This window comes from Bidens hawaiensis, unplaced genomic scaffold (assembly GCF_021521415.1).
Source record: "Bidens hawaiensis isolate Kalapana, Puna unplaced genomic scaffold, B.hawaiensis_p1.1 tig00059311_1, whole genome shotgun sequence".
NCBI lineage: Eukaryota > Viridiplantae > Streptophyta > Magnoliopsida > Asterales > Asteraceae > Bidens > Bidens hawaiensis.
The window spans coordinates 31,112-52,831 of NW_027500703.1; the positions used below are offsets into that span (position 1 = coordinate 31,112).

The 21,720-nt window shown below is 41.6% G+C and overlaps 2 protein-coding genes across 3 annotated transcripts; one reads left to right on the forward strand and one right to left on the reverse strand.

Annotated features, from left to right (window-relative positions):
• Nucleotides 1-1,441: 1,441 nt before the first annotated feature.
• On the reverse strand, nucleotides 1,442-2,289 carry LOC143602669 (protein EIN6 ENHANCER-like). Its single transcript, XM_077079703.1, has 3 exons — nucleotides 2,090-2,289; nucleotides 1,873-1,940; nucleotides 1,442-1,787 (listed from the first exon to the last, which is right to left on the reverse strand). Exons 1-3 carry the CDS (start codon nucleotides 2,262-2,264, stop codon nucleotides 1,656-1,658), a joined length of 375 nt encoding a protein of 124 aa, XP_076935818.1. The 5' UTR covers nucleotides 2,265-2,289; the 3' UTR covers nucleotides 1,442-1,655.
• A 12,066-nt stretch (nucleotides 2,290-14,355) lies between these two features.
• LOC143602662 (uncharacterized) lies at nucleotides 14,356-20,332 on the forward strand. 2 transcript variants are annotated; one of them, XM_077079696.1, is made up of 7 exons: nucleotides 14,356-14,622; nucleotides 15,667-16,055; nucleotides 16,160-16,345; nucleotides 16,431-16,529; nucleotides 16,615-16,686; nucleotides 16,780-16,896; nucleotides 19,128-20,332. In XM_077079696.1, exons 1-7 carry the CDS (start codon nucleotides 14,424-14,426, stop codon nucleotides 20,292-20,294), a joined length of 2,229 nt encoding a protein of 742 aa, XP_076935811.1. In that variant the 5' UTR covers nucleotides 14,356-14,423; the 3' UTR covers nucleotides 20,295-20,332. The 2 variants fall into 2 exon arrangements, with proteins under 2 accessions (XP_076935811.1, XP_076935812.1); XM_077079697.1 differs by having other exon boundaries at nucleotides 15,670-16,055.
• Nucleotides 20,333-21,720: the final 1,388 nt, after the last annotated feature.

Here is a 21,720-nt window from a genome sequence, read left to right on the forward strand (position 1 = left end):
TATAACTGGTTATCTCAAACAATAAACATAGATTCTTTGTTATGTTCGTCAGCCGGGGCCTCTCTACAATACTCTTATTCATTTGCTGAGGTACATCTATGATTGTATCGCGTCATCACAGTCTTTGGAAGTATGGTTTCGAAATTTACCTCTAATACATAAAATTGCCATTGTAGTGTAATTACTCTGTCACTATACTAATGCAATTACTCTAGTTATACAAAGTACAGTAACCCATTTGTAGTTATACTTGTTTAATAAAAGTAATTACAACCGTTGTAGCCTTGTAGGTGAAGGATGTGGGCAAAAGCGTTCGTATGAATTTAGTGGATTAATCGATTGTAATGCATTGAGACCATGAGTTAATTCTGTCTAGCAAGTAGCAATTGCAATAGTACTTCGACGACGATGATCATGATCCATGGGCTTTACCTAAAATCTCTTTAGGGTTATTAGATTCATTTCCGCCTTTGAAGAGGAAGACGATTATGATCCATGGGTTTACTTAAAATCCCTTTAGGGTTATTAGATGCATTTCCACCTATGAAGAGTAATATACAATTGGGCTAAACACTGGTATTGGACTAATTATAACATATGGGCTAAATAATGTTATATATAAAACTGGTTTTAAATAGTGCTGCATCTTGGAACCGAATGGTTTCAGTTCGATTCGGTTTTCATTAACAGGTATGAGCCGAATATTGAACAGCCCAGCCAAGTGAACACACCGTCTAAACAATAACTCAAAAAAGGTGAGCAAAAGGACATCTCCTATTGAGAAAAGGCTGGGACAAAAGAATGACGATAAATGATGCAGCCAACCAAAATCTACGTGGATGGACTAGAAACTGAGATAGCAAGGTCCATCATGCGAAACAAGTAGTCATTAGTGAAGACTAGGGGTCTTCCTATGACCGTTTAGATACAACGTTATGACCCATACCCACTTTTGTTAAACTCGTTCTGACCGAACCAAAATGAACAATTTTTATGATATCTCATCCTAACCTGAAACAAAACGAGCAAGTTTTAAAAGGACGTGGTCCGACCCAAACTCATCTTGTCAAAACTCATTCAGACTATTACCCCGCCTGACCCTACCACCTATGTTGCTACATACATAGACATGTTATGTAACTTATGTTGGCATTCCAATTGGTGTTTATTTGTGTCACGTGGCGTAACAAGTCAAAATAGATTTGGGTTAAAATAAATCGTCATTTAGAAACGTGTCAAAACACTTCCATGTTAGGTTATGTAGTGTTGGGTTGGGTCGGATTGGCCTGCTAATTTTTTAAGGTTTTTTTATTGTAACTTATACATTAAACAAAGTTCTAACTTTTTAACAAATATTCATTTATTATTTCTTCGGTTTTGCAGTTTAAAAAAAGTTCTTAATGTACAATATATCTAGGAAGATACTGCAAAATATGCTTTAGTTTCATTTGGCTTCACCAAAAGTCAAACTGTTTCCGCTTAAAACACAATTTGACTTTAACAAAAGTCAAACCGTTAAAGAGATTTGATTATTTACGCAAACATAAAGAGTTGAAATAGAAGAAATTTGTTCTTAAAATGTTCAAGAAGTCATTCAAATAACCAAAACATCATTTCAGAATTGACTTTCAACAAACATAAGATATTTTAAGGAATTACTTAAGCACGACTGCAGCATTTCTAAGAGCAAGATATCTTTGCACATACTCATTAGGAAGTGATCTTATAAGCTTAAACACTTCGGTGTTTGCATACCGCAGATGGGTTCTCGGGTCACTATAAGGTGCCTGCATTCAAAAGCATAACAATTGTTATTCACAACAGAAGGGTTATATTTCCAACACCCATAACAAAATCCAATATTTAACCCACCTCAAATCCACTTATATCACAAATCTGCTTCCGAGGGTGCATCGACGGTGGTGACTCGATATTAACATCTAAAACATTATACAAACTCTAAGGTCAAACAAAAAGATAACAAATTTCATAGTAATAAACAATGCCTAAAAGGTGTTCGATGAAATGCCAAAAAGAAAATTCCCAAATTAGGGTTCGGAAAACACAGTAATAAACGAATTGAACTCACAATTGGGTTCATCAGGGAGGTAATTTTGGTAATTCTCAGCTTGTATGATCTGCTTGAGATGCTTCCAATGCCTTCCTCTAGCTTGGCCTTTAGGGTATTTTTCGTGCATCTGAATCTTCTTGAAACGCATGTGAGTAGGTAAGATCATCTCTGAATCGATCACTTCTTGCTCCATCTTAATTTGATTGGATGTTATTCAGGTTCAATTTAAGAGTATAAACCCTAGCTCTGTATACAGCATTCAAATGAAGGGGGGGGGGGGGGGGGGGGAATATAAACGGTTTTGTGGTTTTTTCTTTTGTATTATCTCGGGTTTTATGTAAGATCGGTATTGGGTTATTCCTTTCCTGTTAATCGGTATTCGGTTTTCTAAGTATACGTTGGAATGCGTACTTTTCAATTAACTAGCAATTTAGGGATGTTCAAAACCGGATATCCGGACATTTCGGATAGTGGATTTTACTATCCGAATCCGAAATTTCGGATATCCGAAGTTCGGGATATCCAAAAGTGATTCAGATATCCAAAAGAAAATCTGGAGAGAAAAAAACAACCTGTTTTAATAAAATTAAATTTACAGGCCATAATTTCAACAACATAAACTCAATATGTTTTCAAATCCACCAACCTAAAACAAATTGTTCAAAATACAATGTGGAGCTGTGGTGGATTTGGTGTAGATAGAAGAGTAAGAGCGACGGACTGGTGATGGAAAGTGCCGGAGGCGGTGACTAGTGACGGATAGTACTGGAGGCGGTGACTGCAGCAGTGGAGGTGGTGCAGCAGCGAACAGAGATGGTGATAGGAGACCTCAGACCAGAAGGGATGGCTGGGTTAGTGAATGGCTGAAGGAAAAAGATGATGAAATTGAAACAGGCTTATGTATGTTTGTTTAGAAAATAGAAATTAGGGTTCCATAAAAGCATACACTAAAATTAAAAAAAAAATGTATTAAATTTAATATTTCGGATAGTTTATCCGAACTATCCGAAAAATCCTAAAAATGCTATCTGAATCCGAATTTTCGGATATCCGGGGTTCGGGTATCCGAAATTTTGGATAGTTCGGATACTGATTCTCGGATAATTTGGATACGGATTCAGATACTTTTGAACACCCCTACTTAGCATGATATTTATTAGATAAAAGGCACAAAATGTCAAATACAATAACTCCAAATATGATCTTTCATTCAAACTCATGTTGTAAACACGTATATTAACTAAAAAAAGTCAAATAAAATAAGCACAACACCAAATCCAAAGGGTATCAACCAATCGTGTAAACTAAAAAGAAAATGTCAAATCGTCATGTTCGTCGTGCTAAGTCACCCGACACGCATAAGAAACCAACGTCATCTGCCACGTGTAAGGACCTGATTGATTCCTTCATATGTACGTAGTGAACTGTTAAGGGTGTGGTAGTGGTCAACTGCTAGGGATGAGCTCGGTACCGTACCGGTGCCGACCGGTACCGGTACTGAAAATCCCGATCCCGAAATTCGCAAATTTTTGGTACCGGTATCGGTACAGAAATGTTCTGTTTGGTATCGGTATTTAAGGTAAAATTCGGGAAATACCGGTACCGGTTTCGAAAACTCAAAACCTTGGTACCGATTTCGGTACGGTGCCGGTTCGGTACCGGTACCAATCGGTACCATACCGAATTTCACTCATCCCTATCAGCTGCCACATGATTTTCAAGATTTTTTAATTTAGACCTTAATCTTTACTTTGACTGAATGACATTTTGGCCCCTCAATTTCCAAACCTAACGTGTTGGGCACAGTTTTTCTAGGATGTTACACCCTATAATACTTTTCATAAGTAGGTGTTCTGATTCCCTTACTTTCGCATTTCTTGAATTTTATGAGGGAAAGTGAGCGTCATTTTTTTTTTGTGTGTGGAATTCGTGGAAATGGAGGTGTGCCATCAGGGGTTTTTACGAAAATCGAAAAACTTTGATAATTTCTCAAACCCGAAAGAAACTGCCGTTATATTTTTGTGGTTTTTATGCGATGGTGGTGTACCATGGTTCGTTTGTTTAGATTTTGAAAATGCTGTAAATTTAGTTGAAGATCGGTTGTTTCATGTTCAAGTGTTTGAGTTTTTGTGAAGAGGTAGGTCCCAGCAGAGCCCAGTTGGACCCGCAAGACTCACCTTGAACAGGGACGTCTGCGCGGTTGGACCCGCAAGACTCCTTAAAACAGAGACGTCTGCGCAGTTGAACTCGCAAGACTCCTGAGGGACGTCTGCGCAAAGACCAACTGGATCCGCAGGACCAACCATGCTCAGAGACGCGACGTCCTTACGCGCAGTACGCAAGTTGTTCCCGCAGGAAAAGCCTCCCAATGGTGACGTACTCCGCCTGTTCCCGCAGCTACGGATACTAGCCATCAGGGAAGGTTACCCGCACAGCAAGGCTACACGCACAAGGCACTAACTCTCAAATAATTCAGTAGTCACCTTAAGGAATGAGCAAGCCGGGAATACTCCCGCCTAAAGCCGGGAAAACTCCCGCCCAAATGAGCCAGTCCGTACGCTACTGGAGGATCTTTTGTACTGTACCTGCCAAGGTATGGACAAAAGATCTGACCAAAGCAGCGACAGCTCACTGACAACAGTACGACGAGCAGCACGCTCTAGTACTTAAAGTCACTATCAGCCGCTGCCTACTCACCAACCCTTGTCGTGGCACGTGCATAGCCTGCAGTTGGTGGAAAAGGAATAGTACACAGCCGGCCATGTCACTATCAGCCGCTGCCTACCCACCAACCACCAGCACGGCACGTGCATAGCCCACAGTTGGTAGAAAAGGAATATAATACAGCCGGCTGTACCTTCTTGGACACCTACCTTCGGCTATAAATACTCCAACACCTTGGAACGGTATCATCATCTTCTCTCTAGCCATTTCTCTTAATATACACTTATATTCAAGAGCAATCTAGTCTGATTCTCACGCCGGAGGGTGGTCACAAGGAGGTACCCCCCCTTCTCAGTGACGAGCTCACGGTGTCTGTTTTGCAGGTCATCAGAAGAATAACCATCTTGCCGGACCTAACCCTCGTGGGAAACATCTACTTAACCCCCAGATTATCCGTAATCTGCAAGGGGTCACTTAGTGTTTCTTCATTGGTGCCATCCGTGCATAAAAGCTAGAACTAATTCTTTTTCAGTTTTTTTTCAAAACTTCTGGAAAGATGGTTAACGTTACTCTGGTCCCAGGGCCAGCGAGTGACCAAGAAACCCCGGTAACTAAAACCCCAGCTATTGGGGGGAATACCGGCGAGTACACACATTTTACGAACACTACCCCGGTTACCCAAGCCGGGGCAAGTGCAGTAAATTTTACGAACACTACCCTGGTTACCCGAGCCGGGGCAAGTGCAGTAAACAATCCTTCACTGGTATTCATTGATACCCAGTTGGAAAGACAACAGACGAGGCTCCCCCGCCAAACACTTGAACAAGTTAAAGCGTGGGCGAAAGCACGTCAGAAAGAATTCCAAGCTGAGTTGGACGAACGCTTACGTTCCATCCAACAGGCTGACGAATTTGGAAGCACTCGACAACAGCTCAACATGAGCAACGAGTGCGAGTCCTCGGACGATGATCGGGAGGAATCCGATAGTGACGCAAACGCTCGCCATAGGGCGAAAGGGAAGCGTAACGAAACGGACTTCCAACCGAGAAGGAAGTTTGGAGAAACCTTCAAACAAAGGAACGCGGGGGGAACCCACGTGACTTCTCCAAAGCCTTTAGACCAACTGTTACAAATGAGGAAACGTCCAAGTTTGCAAGGGACATTGCGGAAGCAATCGCCCCGAAGAGTGCCAAGCAGATGCCCAACATCGGCACTTATGATGGTATATCCGACCAGACGATCACTTGAACAGATTCATAGCGGGGGCAACCGTCAGCAACTGGACGGAACCCACGTGGTGTTATATGTTCCAGATGACGCTGGTTGGAGCGGCTAGAGCGTGGTTTGACCGTCTACCGGTCCACCACATCTACGACTGGGCGGGCTTCCAACACAAGTTCAGCCAACACTTCAGTCAACAAAGGAAATATACTGAAGAACAGTGGACTATCCTCAACTGCGTTAGAGAGGAGGGTGAATCTTTACTAGACTTCATCACTCGCTTTAACTTGAAAAAGCTGAGTCTGGGCACCATAAGTGAAGATCTTGTTCGCGCCGCTTTCATCCAGGGCGCTGAATACCCAGAGCTTATCCGCACGTTGACGGGTAAAGACGGCATGCCATCCACATGGGATGCCATCATGACGGCGGCCAAGCGCTTTGCCGAAACGGAGAAGCAACTGGGTAGGGATCTCCCCCAGAGTACAAACCTCTACACGCAGGAGACTAGGGAAAACGTCCGGACCGCCCGGCAAAACAAAAAGAGGAAGCTAGGCATGTGGCAGTCAAGGGTAAACTTTGACACCTCATCCAGCTCTCGCCCTCTAGTAGGCGGAAGGGATAACACGCACCCATCAAGCCGATACCCCAGGTGGACGCCACTCACCAAAAGCGTCACGGAGATATTTTCCACCGAAAAACTCCCATGGCCAAAAGCTCCAACAGTCCGGCAGCGACCTAACGTGGACAAGAGCAAATCCTGTGACTTCCACGGGACAAAGGGTCACACCACTGAGGAGTGTACATCCTTGAGGAATGTTATTGAAACATTCGTCAAGGATGGCAAACTTACACACCTGGTGGCATCAATCAAGAATGGGGGGAAGAATGACAACCGATACAAAAGCAACGGACGAAAGCCCGTTGACATCAGCATCCACATGGTTCATAGTAACATCAGAGGAAGAAAAAGACGGATGACAGAACCATGCGCATGGAAGGAAGCTGAGGTGCGCTTCCCGCGAGTACCGGGAGGACCCAGCAAAGAAGGCCCTATCGTCATCAAAAGCCAGCTGGGCACTACATCACTTCCCGCACTCTTGTTGACAACGGCGCCTCGTCAACGGTTATGTACAGGCAGTTCTTCGACAAGCTAGACGACGAAGACAAGAACGCCTGGAAACGGTCTACGCCTCGATGGAAGGGTTTGACGGCAGCACAAACACCCCCCTGGGTATCCTATCCTTCCCCGTCATTCTCACAGACGGGAAACACTCCCGCACAGAAGACGTGGACTTTGTCGTAATGAGGAAGCCACACCACACATACGACATTCTCTTCGGGAGAGACGGGATGGCAAGATTCAATGTCGTGGTATCTTCAGTCCACGGCATGATGGGATGGCCAACAGCTGAGGGCGTAGCGATGGTCACCGGTATTCCCCAGGTATGCATCGCATCTGTCTCATCAACACCCAAACCAAAGATGGCTAAACCAACCATCACCGAACCAGAAGAATGGGCCTTCAATGGCAAATATCCTGACCAGGCTGTTACCATTGGCCCAACAGTCACTGATCCTACGCGCACCTTACTCAAACGCTTACTACAGAAAAACGTTGACATCTTCGCGTGGACACCAGCTGACATGACTGGTGTACCCCGAAGTAAGGCAGAGCATAAGCTCAAGTGTGACCCGGGTTATACGCCGGTCATACAAAAGCGCAGAGTAATGAGGGCGGAACAAGCTAACGCGTGTAGAACCCAAGTCAAGGAACTCCTTGACGCAGGCATCATACGCGTTAGCAGATATCAAACATGGGTTGCAAATCCCGTCATGGTACCGAAGTCTAACAAACAATGGCGCATGTGCATAGATTTCAAAGACTTAAACAAAGCATGCCCCAAAGATTGTTACCCGTTACCCGAAATTGATCTTAAGGTAGATTCGTTAGCACCGTTTCGCCTTAAATGCTTCCTTGATGCGTATAAAGGGTACCATCAAATCCACATGGCCATTGACGATCAGGACAAAACCGCATTTCGGACGCCCGATGGCACATTTTGTTATCAAATGATGCCATTCGGACTCAAGAATGCCGGGTCCACATACCAACGCCTGATGGACAAAGAGTTTCATGCCCAAATTGGGAGGAACTTGGAAGTCTACATGGATGACCTGGTCATCAAAAGCCTTGACCCAGAAACGATGTTGAAAGACATCGAAGAAACTTTCAATACACTCAGAAAGATAAACATGAAGCTCAACCCGAGCAAGTGTTCCTTTGGGATGGAAGAAGGGAAGTTCTTAGGAGTCATCGTTACTAAAGATGGCTTCAGAGCGAACCCTGAGAAGGTCGAAGCCATTATTAAAATGGAATCACCTACTACCATCAAGCAAGCTCAGACACTGAATGGACGCCTAGTCGCGCTTAACCGCTTTTTGGCAAACCATGCGGATAGGTCGTTCTCATTCGTGTCAACGCTGAGAAACTGTTTAAAGAAAACGCACTTCCGCTGGACACCAGAAGCGGAAGCAGCTTTTCAGGAAATTCGGTCACGCTTGATCGAACTCCCAACGCTCACAGCACCAGAAGCGGGAGAGGAATTAATCCTATACCTCTCCGCCACAGATAGAGCAACCGGGGCCGTCCTGCTAGTCGAGCGAAAAGGCATCCAGATGCCAATCTACTATGTTAGCCGTCTCCTAACAGACGTCGAAACCCGGTACTCTACCCTGGAAAAATTAGTCTTAGCACTTGTACAGGCTTCACGCAGGCTAAGACGATACTTCCAGGGTCACCCAATCACCATTCTCACCAACTTCAAACTCGCAAACGTTCTAGGCAAACCCGAATTATCGGGACGCCTAGCCAAATGGGCAATAGAATTGGGAGAATACGCGATAAAGTACAAGCCGAGGCCAGCCATAAAAGGCCAGGTCTTAGCCGACTTTATTGCAGAAGTCCCCACCTCGCGGGAGAAAGAGTGCCAGGAAGAGGCTCAACCCTCTCCAGCACAGGACATCGATGATGTCTGGCGGCTCTACACTGATGGAGCAGCCAACAACGAGGGCTCAGGCGCAGGGTTGAAATTAACCAACCCAGCAGGCCAAGAATACACTTACGCTATTCGACTGGATTTTCCAAGTACAAATAACGAAGCGGAGTATGAAGCATTCTTGGCCGGGCTGAGAATTGCGCGTAAAATGGGAGTGAAAAACTTGGAAGCCCACGTGGATTCCATGTTAGTAGCCAACCAGATAAACGGGACGTACACGACCGTGAACGACACAATGGCCCTATACCTCGCACAAGCAAAAACCCTTATGCGCGATTTTAATGACTGTAAAGTCATACACGTCAAGCGTAGCGAAAACAAATCCGCGGATGCGTTAAGCAAGCTTGCGTCATTGGCCTTCACCCACTTAGGAAAAGACATCCGCATTGAACTCCTTGGAGCACCATCAATCCCACACAAGGAAGTCTGTGTCATCCAAACCGGCACAAGAACGTGGATGACACCAATAATAAATTACCTTGCGGCGGGTATACTACCAGAGTCAAAAACGCAGGCAAGAAAACTACGCTGTAAAGCACTAAACTATCAACTCATTGATGACATCCTTTACAGACGTAACTTTCTCGGCCCACTCCTACGATGCGTGGACGACCAAGATGCTGGCTACCTCCTAAGGGAAGTACACGAGGGCATCTGTGGGATAGACGCAGGTCCACGCGCTGTTGTAGCTAAGCTAAACAACGCGGGATACTTTTGGCCGGGGATGCATACGGATGCGCTGGCATACATCAGAAAGTGCATGTCTTGCCAACTCCACGCACCTAACACGCATCGCCCGAAGAATGAGCTTGTTCCAGTCACCTCCTCATGGCCATTTCAGAAATGGGCCATCGATGTGACAGGCCCGTTTCCCACAGCAGCAGGGAACGTTCAGTATCTAGTAGTAGCCATCGACTACTTCACCAAGTGGATAGAAGCAAAACCCTTAGCCCAAACAACCGCAAAACATATCAAAAAATTTATTTGGGAATTTATAATTTGTCGTTTCGGACTCCCACAGAATTTGGTGAGCGATAACGGCACCAACTTTGCTGACAAGAAGCTACAACAGTGGCTGAAAGAACTTCAAATCACCCACACCTTTACCTCAGTGGCGCACCCACAGGGTAATGGTGAGGTGGAAAGAGCAAATAAGAGCATCGTCGACGGCATAAAGAAAAGACTCTTGGAACACAGATCCGGCTGGGTGGACGAAGTTCCACACGTCCTTTGGGCAAACAGAACAATGAAAAAGGCAAGCACGGGAGAAACTTCGTTCAGCCTCACTTATGGCACTGAAGCCATGGTCCCGGTCGAAATTGGTATACCCTCACCAAGGGTCATGATTCAACCAGAAGACAATAATGCAGAAAGACGGTTAGACCTCATGCTAACCGAAGAACGCAGAGACTTAGCCGCAGCGCGTGAAGAGAATTACAAACGACAAATGCAAAAATACTACAACACGCGGGTAAAACTCTGCAACTTCAATGTAGGAGACTACATATTGCGTAACAACGAGGCTTCGAACCAAGAACGCCCAGGAAAGCTGGGCCCGGTCTGGGAAGGTCCATACATTATCAAAGAAGTTCTGGGAAATGGCGCATACCGGCTCGAAAGGCTCGATGGCACTCCCGTCCCAAGAACATGGAACGGAGCTCAATTACGCAAATGTTACATGTAGATCAATTCCAAACTTATAAAGAAACGGCCTAGAGCCACTTCTAATGGAAATGATTATCCTTTATCACATTGTGTTGATAGTCTTACATTTATACTTATGAACTTTCCGGACGGATATGCCGGTATTCACCGCATAAATATGGAAAGAAGTCGTTGCGTGTAGACGGCGGCAAAACCCGCATAAACACAAAAAACGACAAAAATTTCTAAGGAAAATATGAGGAAAACCTTCACGCAGGTCAGTTATAGGTAAAGGTTGGTCATCCCACTAAATGAAAGTGACGGTCCTACCCGCACAATCATGATAGAGGAAACTCAATATTAACCTAGTGACAACCGCGCGTCGACAGGTTAACTTATTCAAAACACTTAGAAAGTTGCTAAGTTAAACTAAAATATGCACGAGCAAGTCATATAACGTTTATAACGCAAATAAAAAAGATTCAAAAGTAAGCGGGACCATACCCCTTACCTTAGCAACCAAGTAACTATAAGACAGGTGCGGGTACAGTGTCAAGGCAAAACCCTTCACATACTTAGCACCTGCAGGGAATTGAAGCCAATAATACCTCGGCAACCAAGTAACTATAAGACGGGTGCGGGTACAGTGTCAAGGCAAAACCCTTCACATACTTAGCACCCGCAGGGAATTGAAGCCAGGAATACATTGTAAGTAAAGTAACTATAAGACGAGTGCGGGTACAGTGTTAAGGCGAAACCCTTCATATACTTAGCACTCCGCAGGGAATTGAAACCAAGAAGGATCTTCTGGGCCATGCTTGCGGAAAGGGATATAACATCCCCGCATAGCGGGAACGTTGAGAACTAGATTGTTGGAAGCTCCAAGATGGAATTGGTTGTTTAACATAATTGATCACTATGTTTAAAACTACCAAAACCCCGTGGAGAATCTACACAAGTGAAACTCAACGCTCCCGACTTGCGAGGAGGTTACACACCTACCCGCATCATACCCAAAGATCAAGCAGAACAGTGGGAAATTCTGCACGTGACATTAGGACTTCCGCGGGAATAATCCCCATGGAAAACCTTAAAACTAAACCCTTTTCAAAACCCCTTGCTTAAGTTCAAAAGTTCACCTCACTTATTAACAATTCATGAGAAGAACATTGGACTGGGGGGACTTGAAGAGGTAGATCCCAGCAGAGCCCAGTTGGACCCGCAAGACTCACCTTGAACAGGGACGTCTGCGCGGTTGGACCCGCAAGACTCCTTAAAACAGAGACGTCTGCGCAGTTGAACTCGCAAGACTCCTGAGGGACGTCTGCGCAAAGACCAACTGGATCCGCAGGACCAACCATGCTCAGAGACGCGACGTCCTTACGCGCAGTACGCAAGCTGTTCCCGCAGGAAAAGCCTCCCAATGGTGACGTACTCCGCCTGTTCCCGCAGCTACGGATACTAGCCATCAGGGAAGGTTACCCGCACAGCAAGGCTACACGCACAAGGCACTAACTCTCAAATAATTCAGTAGTCACCTGAAGGAATGAGCAAGCCGGGAATACTCCCGCCCAAAGCCGGGAAAACTCCCGCCCAAATGAGCCAGTCCGTACGCTACTGGAGGATCTTTTGTACTGTACCTGCCAAGGTATGGACAAAAGATCTGACCAAAGCAGCGACAGCACACTGACAACAGTACAACGAGCAGCACGCTCTAGTACTTAAAGTCACTATCAGCCGCTGCCTACTCACCAACCCTTGTCGTGGCACGTGCATAGCCTGCAGTTGGTGGAAAAGGAATAGTACACAGCCGGCCATGTCACTATCAGCCGCTGCCTACCCACCAACCACCAGCACGGCACGTGCATAGCCCACAGTTGGTAGAAAAGAAATATAATACAGCCGGTTGTACCTTCTTAGACACCTACCTTCGGCTATAAATACTCCAACACCTTGGAACGGTATCATCATCTTCTCTCTAGCTATTTCTCTTAATATACACTTATATTCAAGAGCAATCTAGTCTGATTCTCACGCCGGAGGGTGGTCACAAGGAGGTACCCCCCCTTCTCAGTGACGAGCTCACGGTGTCTGTTTTGCAGGTCAACAGAAGAATAACCATCTTGTCGGACCTAACCCTCGTGGGAAACATCTACTTAACCCCCAGATTATCCGTAATCTGCCCGGGGTCACTTAGTGTCTCAAACCCGAAAGAAACTGCCGTTATATTTTTGTGGTTTTTATGCGATGGTGGTGTACCATGGTGCGTTTGTTTAGATTTTGAAAATGCTGCAAATTTAGTTGAAGATCGGTTGTTTCATGTTCAAGTGTTTGAGTTTTTGTGGATTGAGATTTTCATATTTCGGATGAATTTCAAATTTTGTGTGTTCTACAAATGATTTCAACAGGAGTTGTTTCTATGCATTTGAATGTGTATGATCCCATTCTCATTAGTGATTACCCTTATTAGTCTCGTCTTGGTGTTTATGATATCGATATAATCCTTACAATTAATTGCTCTAAAGAATAAACTAATCATTCCAAAGTTACAAGTTCTATATTCTATCTCTAAAAACTACGACAGTTTGCAACCACTGCTGTCTTACTTCCTTATTGAAAGTTTAACTCAACAACATCACTATGGAGTTTATTAACGTAGTCGTGTCATCAATTTCATTCTTGACACACACACCTTCTAGATCTAACAGAATAATTTGAAGATCATCAACACCATCTTAAAGATAACATGGTTCATCATGTAAAAGAAGTAGTCCAATAGCCAGATTTATCATACAAAATAAGTGAGGACTTGAAGGGCTTCGAGTTTCCCTATGACAGGACTCTAACAAGAGAATTCATATTTGCCCAAGGGAATTTTGTATGCCATATAGAATGATTAGTTAAAAGAGAATTGAATGCTTAGCTCTTCGTCTATAAAAGCTTACAATCATTCGCTAGTTGCCTTTAGTGCATTTAATATACTCGTCACGAGTCTTCTTAGCCGACAGAACATACTGCGTCGGTCTTAAGGGGTGTTTGGCCTAGTTTTTTTAAGCAAGCTTATAGTTTTTTTAACTTTTTTTTTTACAAAATAAGTTTAATTTGGTGTTTGGTTTAGCTTTTTTAGCTTCTGCTTATAAGCTTATATAAGCTAATTTCAAAATGGTTTTTAGTTTATTTGTAGAAGTTTATTTATGTAAGGGTGTAAGTTTCTCATTTGCCCTCAAATGGTGTTGGATTAAAAATTATTGAAGCAACTTATTACTATAGCAAATTAAAAAATGGTGGATTTAACAATTTATTATCAACTTGTAAAATATAAGCTAATGCAAACACTTAAAAAGAGCTTATTAAATAATAGAAAATAAACTATAAGCTACTTTAAAATATAAGTATAAGCCAAAAAATAAAAGTTAGGCCAAACAACCCCTTGGTCTTCACCCGTTGGGCCAACCCACTGGACTACACCCAGTGTACGTGTACGGTGTATCCCATCATGCACTATCCGTAAATGTTTTAACTACCAAATGTCCAAAGTCATTGTTATTATTTATTTATTGGGTCGAGCCCTTGTGATACGAATATCCCAATTGGGCCTATACTCATTTAAATTTAACCCTACCCGATGGGTCACACTCATATCATAACCCAAGCCCGTGTGATATATAAACAACGCCCCCAAATATCCCAAACCAACAATATCCCGTTTCGTTCACATCCTCTGAAACCCTTACTGAAACCCTAATAAGTCGGATCTACACTTAACGATGGCGGACCAAGAGGTCATGGGCTCTGTAAGCCCTGCTCCCTCCGATCACAAGCGCAAGCTCGACGATTTGGATAGCGAATCGTTCGAGCCGGTTGCCGCTGATTACAATGGCAATTCGCACGCTGACGCTGACGCTGCTGCTGTTGAAGATCCTGACGTGAAACGCCCGCGTATTGATGACAAAAGCGACGTGTTTGGTATGTTTCATTGTTGTTGTTGTTATTATTATTATTATTATTATGTGGTATTGCATTTAGGTTTTGAATTGAAGTACTTCATTTTAATGAGACCTTAATACATGTGATAATTTGTTAAGGAATGGATAACGTGACTGACTGCACATTGTGTGTCAGCTTATTGTTGTTTGTTTGATATGATAAGGGGGATTCAGGTTTAGATGTTTCTGTGCAATTAATTTCATTAAGAAATAGAAAATTTTCGGAAAACTTAACGACATTTAAGATTTTAAGCACTAACCAGTTGTGATAATGGTTTGCATGAAAGATATAGCCACGTGGGCAGCAAATATTTAAATGTGTAATTAAGGCAACATAGAAATTGTATTTGTTAATAGCGAGAATAGTTCTCATTATAGCGAAGCGGTACTTTCTCGCTATCCTATGCATTAATATCGTGATTTAGCTATAATTAGTTTTTTTTAATATAAAAATTTGAATTTTTAGGCGTTATAACGGATTAAACAGCAATAAGTTCCACCGTAAAAAGTAAAAACTAAATTTTGTTTTTTTTTGTTGTGAATGAAACCACTATTTTTTTAGGAAAAAAAATTCTAATATCCTATCGCTAAACATCAAATAGCGCCTGTTATTTCATTGCTACGTGGCATATGGGTAGGTTGTCGCTATTGGCCGTTATTCACTATTGACAAATATGGAAAAATAGAGAATTTATAAATAAGGAACTGAAATATAGGAAAGTATTCGAACTTTAAGCACTGTGTGTGACTCTTTTGGTATCTTTTTTCTTAAGGAAAATTAACCAACGTATTTCGATACTGAGTTTACCATGTCTATTGAATCTTGATGCATACTCCTTTATTCTTGTTGAATGGTTTGCATGCTTATCTCATTGATCATGGTGTTATATAACATCCCAAATCTCAATATATATCCCGTGTATTACTTAATAGAAAGTAAATTTTGACATAATTGTTTCCATGTGAGTAAAGTTATTGCTGTTGATTAGGTGCTTAATGAATCATAATTTTCTTTCTTATTTAGCAGATGCTAATGATAATGTGCATCAGGAGGAGAAGATAGATGAACCAACAGATGTGAATAAGAACACCGAGTCAGAGGAGAATCAAGAAAAAGTCAACGAGCCTTTGGTAGAAGTGCAGAACGCATCTGTAACTGATGAGCCCTTGGATGCAGTGAAAAATGAATCTGTAACTGATGAACCGGCGATTAAAGAATCTGTGACAGATGAAACCTATCAAAAGGCCATGGAACAGGAAACTTCTGAGAATCTTGAAGATTCAAATGAGGTGGAGCATAAGGGATCTGGAATAGAACAGCATGATCCAACTCAGGATGTTGGTTTTGGTTTTAAGGAGCAATCTACATACACTGATCAAACTACACGTAAAATGGAGATTCCAAGTAATAAGGTGAGCTAATATTATTATTATTATTGTTGTTGTGTTGACATGCCAAACTAGACTTTTCACACTCTAAAGTCTAAACGTGTTACACGGGCTGTTATTTAATGCAGGTTGGTGTTCTAATTGGCAAGGCTGGAGACACCATTCGAACATTGCAATTTAGCTCGGGTGCAAGGATTCAAATCACCCGGGATTCTGAGGCTGACCCTAATGCACCAACTAGGCCTGTGCAACTATTAGGCACTATAGATAGTATAAACAAGGCTGAGAGACTTATAAAAGAAGTTATTGCAGAGGTTTAATAATCCGCAAAACAATATTTTTTTTGTTGATTTGAAGTTGTATTTCTGTTTTTGTTGAAGTTAGGGCTTCATTTTGCAGGCTGAGTCTGGTGGGTCCCCGTCTTTGGCTGCTAGGGGCTTTTCTGCTCATTCTTCTGGGATGGGGGAACAGTTTCATATGCAAGTTCCAAATGAGAAGGTTTTTTGTTTTGTTTTGCTTTTTAATGTTCTTTTAAGTTTATCACTTTGTTTTATATGTTATGTTATGAGTTTGTTTTTGTTAGGTTGGTGTGATTATTGGCAAAGGTGGAGACAGTATTAAAAGTCTACAATCACGATCTGGAGCACGCATTCAGGTAGTTAATGAGATGAATATACTTTTAAACATGTCAATACGCTGAGTACAAATGCAAATGAATTTAGTATTTTGATGTTTGCACATCATGTAGTTGATTCCACAACATCTTCCTGAGGGTGACCAGTCTAAAGAAAGGACCGTAAGAATCACTGGCGATAGGAAACAGATTGAGATGGCAAGGGAATTGATTATGGAAGTTATGGATCAGGTTTGTTCACATTATTCATCTTTTACTTTAGAATCGTAACTGGTGGCATAATTTTACTAAATGTCGATGCTTGTTTTAGCTTTACTGATTACATTATAGTTGTTTTTGGTGTATCAAGTGTTATTGATATTTGTTAAGGAGGGATTATTTTAGTCAAGATTTGCACACTCATCTTGTAGAATTCGTTTTGGTTTGGAAATTTAGTTTCTGTAACTGCTAGGTTCAAGTTTCTCTAAGTTTTGTGTATATAATCTTCATGTGCTCTTGTTAATGTTTACTTTTTGATACTTTCTGAAGCTGTACATCATCCTTTCTAATCAAATCAAATCTCAATTTTTATCTATGTACTATTACAGGATATTTAGGTTAGGATTATCATAAACCATGGTTTACCATGATATGGTTCTAATCTCTAGTATTAGCTAACACACTAATTACCTATATTAGCATGAAAATAATGCTGTGGCTTGTTTAGGTGAGGTACCGTTGTATATTGATATATATTCTCGTCTCTTGTATTAGCTAATATGCTAATCATCTATATTAGCATGAAAATAACGATGTGGCTTGTTTAGGTGAGATACCGTTGTATATTAAAAATTTGAAATATATATTTGTATAGCACTATAGGTCTCTGAATTTATGGGCGGGCATGTTGACATTAAGTTGGTAATTCTATTTGGTTTTTAATTTTAGATGTGGGTTACTTAACAGATTTTTTTTTCTAGTTTTTGCCGTTGGCTCTGTAGTGACTCTTTGTTAGAGTATCGAGCAGTCTGTTATTCATGTCTGTCGAATTGTAGTTATATGGATAAACGTTAACATGTGTTCTGCTGATTATGTGGCACTTTCTGCTAAGTGTGAAAGGATCTTAGGTGGCCATGTGATAATAGGGTGGGAGCCGAGTGTTAACAACAAAGATGATACATGAATGATGCCATGGTGACTTAAAATGAGATGTGGATTTTAAAGTGTCAATTTTTTCGAATTGGTTGGTGTTAAAAATGCAGATTTCACACTGGGTGAGCATTGCTTTCTTGGTGTAGCAAAGGTATCTATCACGCAGGTTTTGAAGGAAGTTAATAGTTGGTAAGATCGCTTCGAGCCTCCAAAGATCATCCATAATAATAGTGTTAGTAAAAGACTTTTTTATGCCAACTACCAAGTCTTCCATGATAAGATATAATATGGTTGGAAGAAAGTATCTTGCCTTGATAATATTTTATCTTTCTTTCTTGCGACATGTCGTTAGTTTGTTCGTATCTACAACATAGGAGAATTTAGAGAAACCAGTCTCTTGTTTTCAGACCTTTTTTTTTTGTTTTTGATCCAAGCCTAACTGACATCTGACCAACTCATTCAGTCAAAGTTGACTTTTACTGTTCTTTTAACAGCATGCTTGTTATTTTGTTGTTGATGATCTACAGTTTGAAGGTTTGTTCGACTCTATATGAATTTTTTACGTAAAGCAGAACATAAATCTTTGGAGTTGTTTATATTGCTGTTCCAATATCTGCTGCTGCGATTTTACTTGTGATTTTTGCTTATCTTTGAAGTTGTCATTTTAATCTGTACGGGCTATCTCCAAATACTCTGTTTGCTTTTGTTTATTACTAAGTGTTAACAGTGTATATATAGGCGCACACTTATCACATAAACAAATTTTGTAGAGAACCATGATAACCGCATAAGCACTTGTTTACAATGCTCACGAGGTATAATTGGCTAGAGAAAGAGTGTATTTTGTGATTATATAACCGTTTTACAAGTTATGTATTATAGTTAAAGCAACAAGTACATGTGTTTATGCGGCTCAGAGTTTCTCTTTATGTTTGGGTCTGTATTGAACAGTGATATAAGTTTAACTGGACTTATGACCCCGACTGACTGTGCAGATGGGTCTTGTTTTCTTTCTAATTGTTTGTAGGTATGGTTGTATAGATTATAGAATTGGTGATTGTTGTTTTGACTTAGTTTGACTGAAATCTGAAGAACAAACACTTCATATGTGTTCTATAGCAGCTATTGGTTGACTGAATGATATGCATGTATCTTACCATCAGTTTTGTGTATTATTTGTTTGTTACACTCATTTATTTTGTTGTCACACATTTTATTTCAATGCCTTCTGTTCAATTTTGTTATTCAATCTTTATTTGTGAATTTAGTTTTTTTATATATGAAATTAATTTGTATTTTTCTTTGTTGTTTTTGTCAACTTTTCATTTCAGCCTGTACGATCGGGAACATCAGGCGGTAATAATCAGCAAAACTTCCGTCCACGTGGATCTGGTGGCTCTAACTGGGGGCCGAGAGGTGGTCAACCATCACTGTCAACCGGGTATAACAACTATCCACCCCGAGGCGGGTATTCATCTCAAAACCCACCATATTCAAATCAGGGCTACGGGCATTATCCACCTCAGCAACCACCACCAAGAAACAATTATGGTTGGGATCAAAGACCACCAATGAACAAACCGGGCCCATCAGATCAGACCGGTTACGACTACTATCAAGGCGGCCATATGGGGGCACCATCTCCACAACCACCACCCATGCATTCTCACGCTCCTGGTCCTGGTCCTGCCATGGGGGGCCCACCACCTTACAATTATGGACCGCCTCATGGTCCGGATTACGGTCAACAGCCAGGTTCGTATCCACAGACCGCACCATATGGTCAAGGTTATGGTGAACCCAGGTTTGACCACGGACCTGGACCACATTCGTACAGTGGTCAAGGGAGCCAACCTCCAGCTTACCCTCAAGGTGGACACGCCACTCATCCAGGGTACGGTCAACCACAAGCTTACAACATGCCACCTCAACAACCATATGGTCCACCTTACGTTCAACCACCTCGGCCACAACCGTACCCTGCATCTAGTGGACCGGTGCAGCAAGGCTACCCTCAGTACAGTCCCGCTCCAGTTAATGACGGGTATGGACAGCAGGCAGCACCTGGTGGCTATGGACAACAAGGTGGTCAACCCGTTTCTGGGTATGGAGGACCGCAGGCGGCACCTGGTTATGGCCAACCAGCATCTGCTGGTGGTTATGGTCAGTACCCTTCTACACAACCTGGTTACAATAATGAACAAGCAGGTCCAAACAGTGGCGGTTATGGTTATCAAGGAGCAGCAGATCCGGCTTATAGTGGTGGTCCGGGAATGGCAGGGTATGGTGCACCACCACCTGTTCAGCCTGCTTATTCTCAACCAGCTGCAGCTCCTGCTCCAGCTCCGGCTTCTGTTCAGGCTCCAGTTCAGTCCGGGTATGATCAATCAGCCCCACAAACAGGTGGTTATGTGGCTCCACAGGCCCAACCGCAGCCACAGCCTCAACCAGGTTATGGCCAGTATGATAATAATCAGATGTATGCAGGCCACCGTTGATTGACGGAGGTGCGGTGCGGATCCTATGTTACATGTTTGGTTGTATTTGTTAGGATTTTGTTGAATCGGATGTTTTAAATGCGGATTTTTGTAAGTTTTATGATATGATGCTTTTAGAGACGTTTTAAGTGATGGTTGCTTCATGTCTTGTGGCATTACTTTAATTGGTTTGGATGGCCATTAAAAAAACTTTGAATGAGTTTTAAAAATCAGTTTTTTATACGAACTAGTTTTTATTTTTTTCACATCTATTATAGATCACTGTCAACCTACGTTGGAGATGATTTAAAGATTTTTCCAAAGATCTTAAGTTCTATCTCAGCTTAAGGTGACTGGCATGCGGATATGGGAGCAACCTAGACGTAGAAGAAAATGCATCATAAATCTTCTTCTAACAAGTAAGTTTGTAGCAACTGTTTTATGTATGTCACACTGTTCGGTTGATCTTATGGTTTTAGGTTTAACAGGAGATGGAGAAACTTTTTTAAAAGCTGGACCCTTGGAGTTCTCTTACGTAGTGAAAGTGAAAGAGAAGAGAACAATGAAGAGGGATCCTTTTTTTATTTTTTCAGGGAAAATTCCAAAATGGCCCTATTTTATAAATAGATTCCATTTTGTCCCAAAAATGGAATCTCTAACTTTAGTAATTCCAAAAATGTTCCTTTCTAACTCATCTTTAACCATGCATTAGGAAATATAACACGTCTTTGACGACATGTTAGCATAACACGTCGTCAAAGACGCGTTAGATTTTCTAAACATAGTTAAAGATGAGTTAGGCCTTCAAACACGTAGTTAACGACATGTTAGCATCAAACACATAGTCAAAGATATGTTAGTCTTTTGTTTATTTTTTTTAATATTATATTTTACTAGTTTTACTTATATTTGTTTTTATAACTTTTAATATATAAAATTTTATATTATTTCGAATATACCAACGAGAAATGTTTATTTTATCTACATGTTGACATAAAATTTATTTAAAATCGAGCGGGGTCAGATTTTATTGAACATTTTGATATTGATTTGACACGGCTCGGGTTTGAGTAAGTTTATGTCAGTCCGTAGATAAAAGTAAACATATCTCGTCGGTATATTCGAAATAATATAAAACTTTATCTATTAAAAGTTATAAAAGAAAAACAAATATAGGTAAAACTAATTATAAAAATATAATATTAAAAAAAACAAACAAAAAGCACATATCTTTGATTATGCATTTGATTGTAACATATCTTTGACTACGTGTTTGGAGGCCTAACTCATCTTTAACCATGTGTTAGGAAATCTAGCGCGTCTTTGACGACGTGTTATGCTAACATGTTGTCAAAGATGTGTTATATTTCCTAACACATAGTCAAAGATGAGTTAGAGAGGTACATTTTTGGAATTATTAAGTTTTGGAGACAAAAATGAAATGTAT

Coding starts and splice junctions, on each gene's coding strand:
- LOC143602669 (XM_077079703.1), bottom strand. CDS start 2,264: ATGGAGCAAGAAGTGATCGATTCAGAGATGATCTTACCTACTCACATG. Junction 1,941..2,089: donor CCTCCCTGATGAACCCAATT/GTGAGTTCAATT, acceptor ATAATGTTTTAG/ATGTTAATATCGAGTCACCA. Junction 1,788..1,872: donor GTGATATAAGTGGATTTGAG/GTGGGTTAAATA, acceptor TTTTGAATGCAG/GCACCTTATAGTGACCCGAG.
- LOC143602662 (XM_077079696.1), top strand. CDS start 14,424: ATGGCGGACCAAGAGGTCATGGGCTCTGTAAGCCCTGCTCCCTCCGAT. Junction 14,623..15,666: donor TGACAAAAGCGACGTGTTTG/GTATGTTTCATT, acceptor TTTCTTATTTAG/CAGATGCTAATGATAATGTG. Junction 16,056..16,159: donor TGGAGATTCCAAGTAATAAG/GTGAGCTAATAT, acceptor TATTTAATGCAG/GTTGGTGTTCTAATTGGCAA.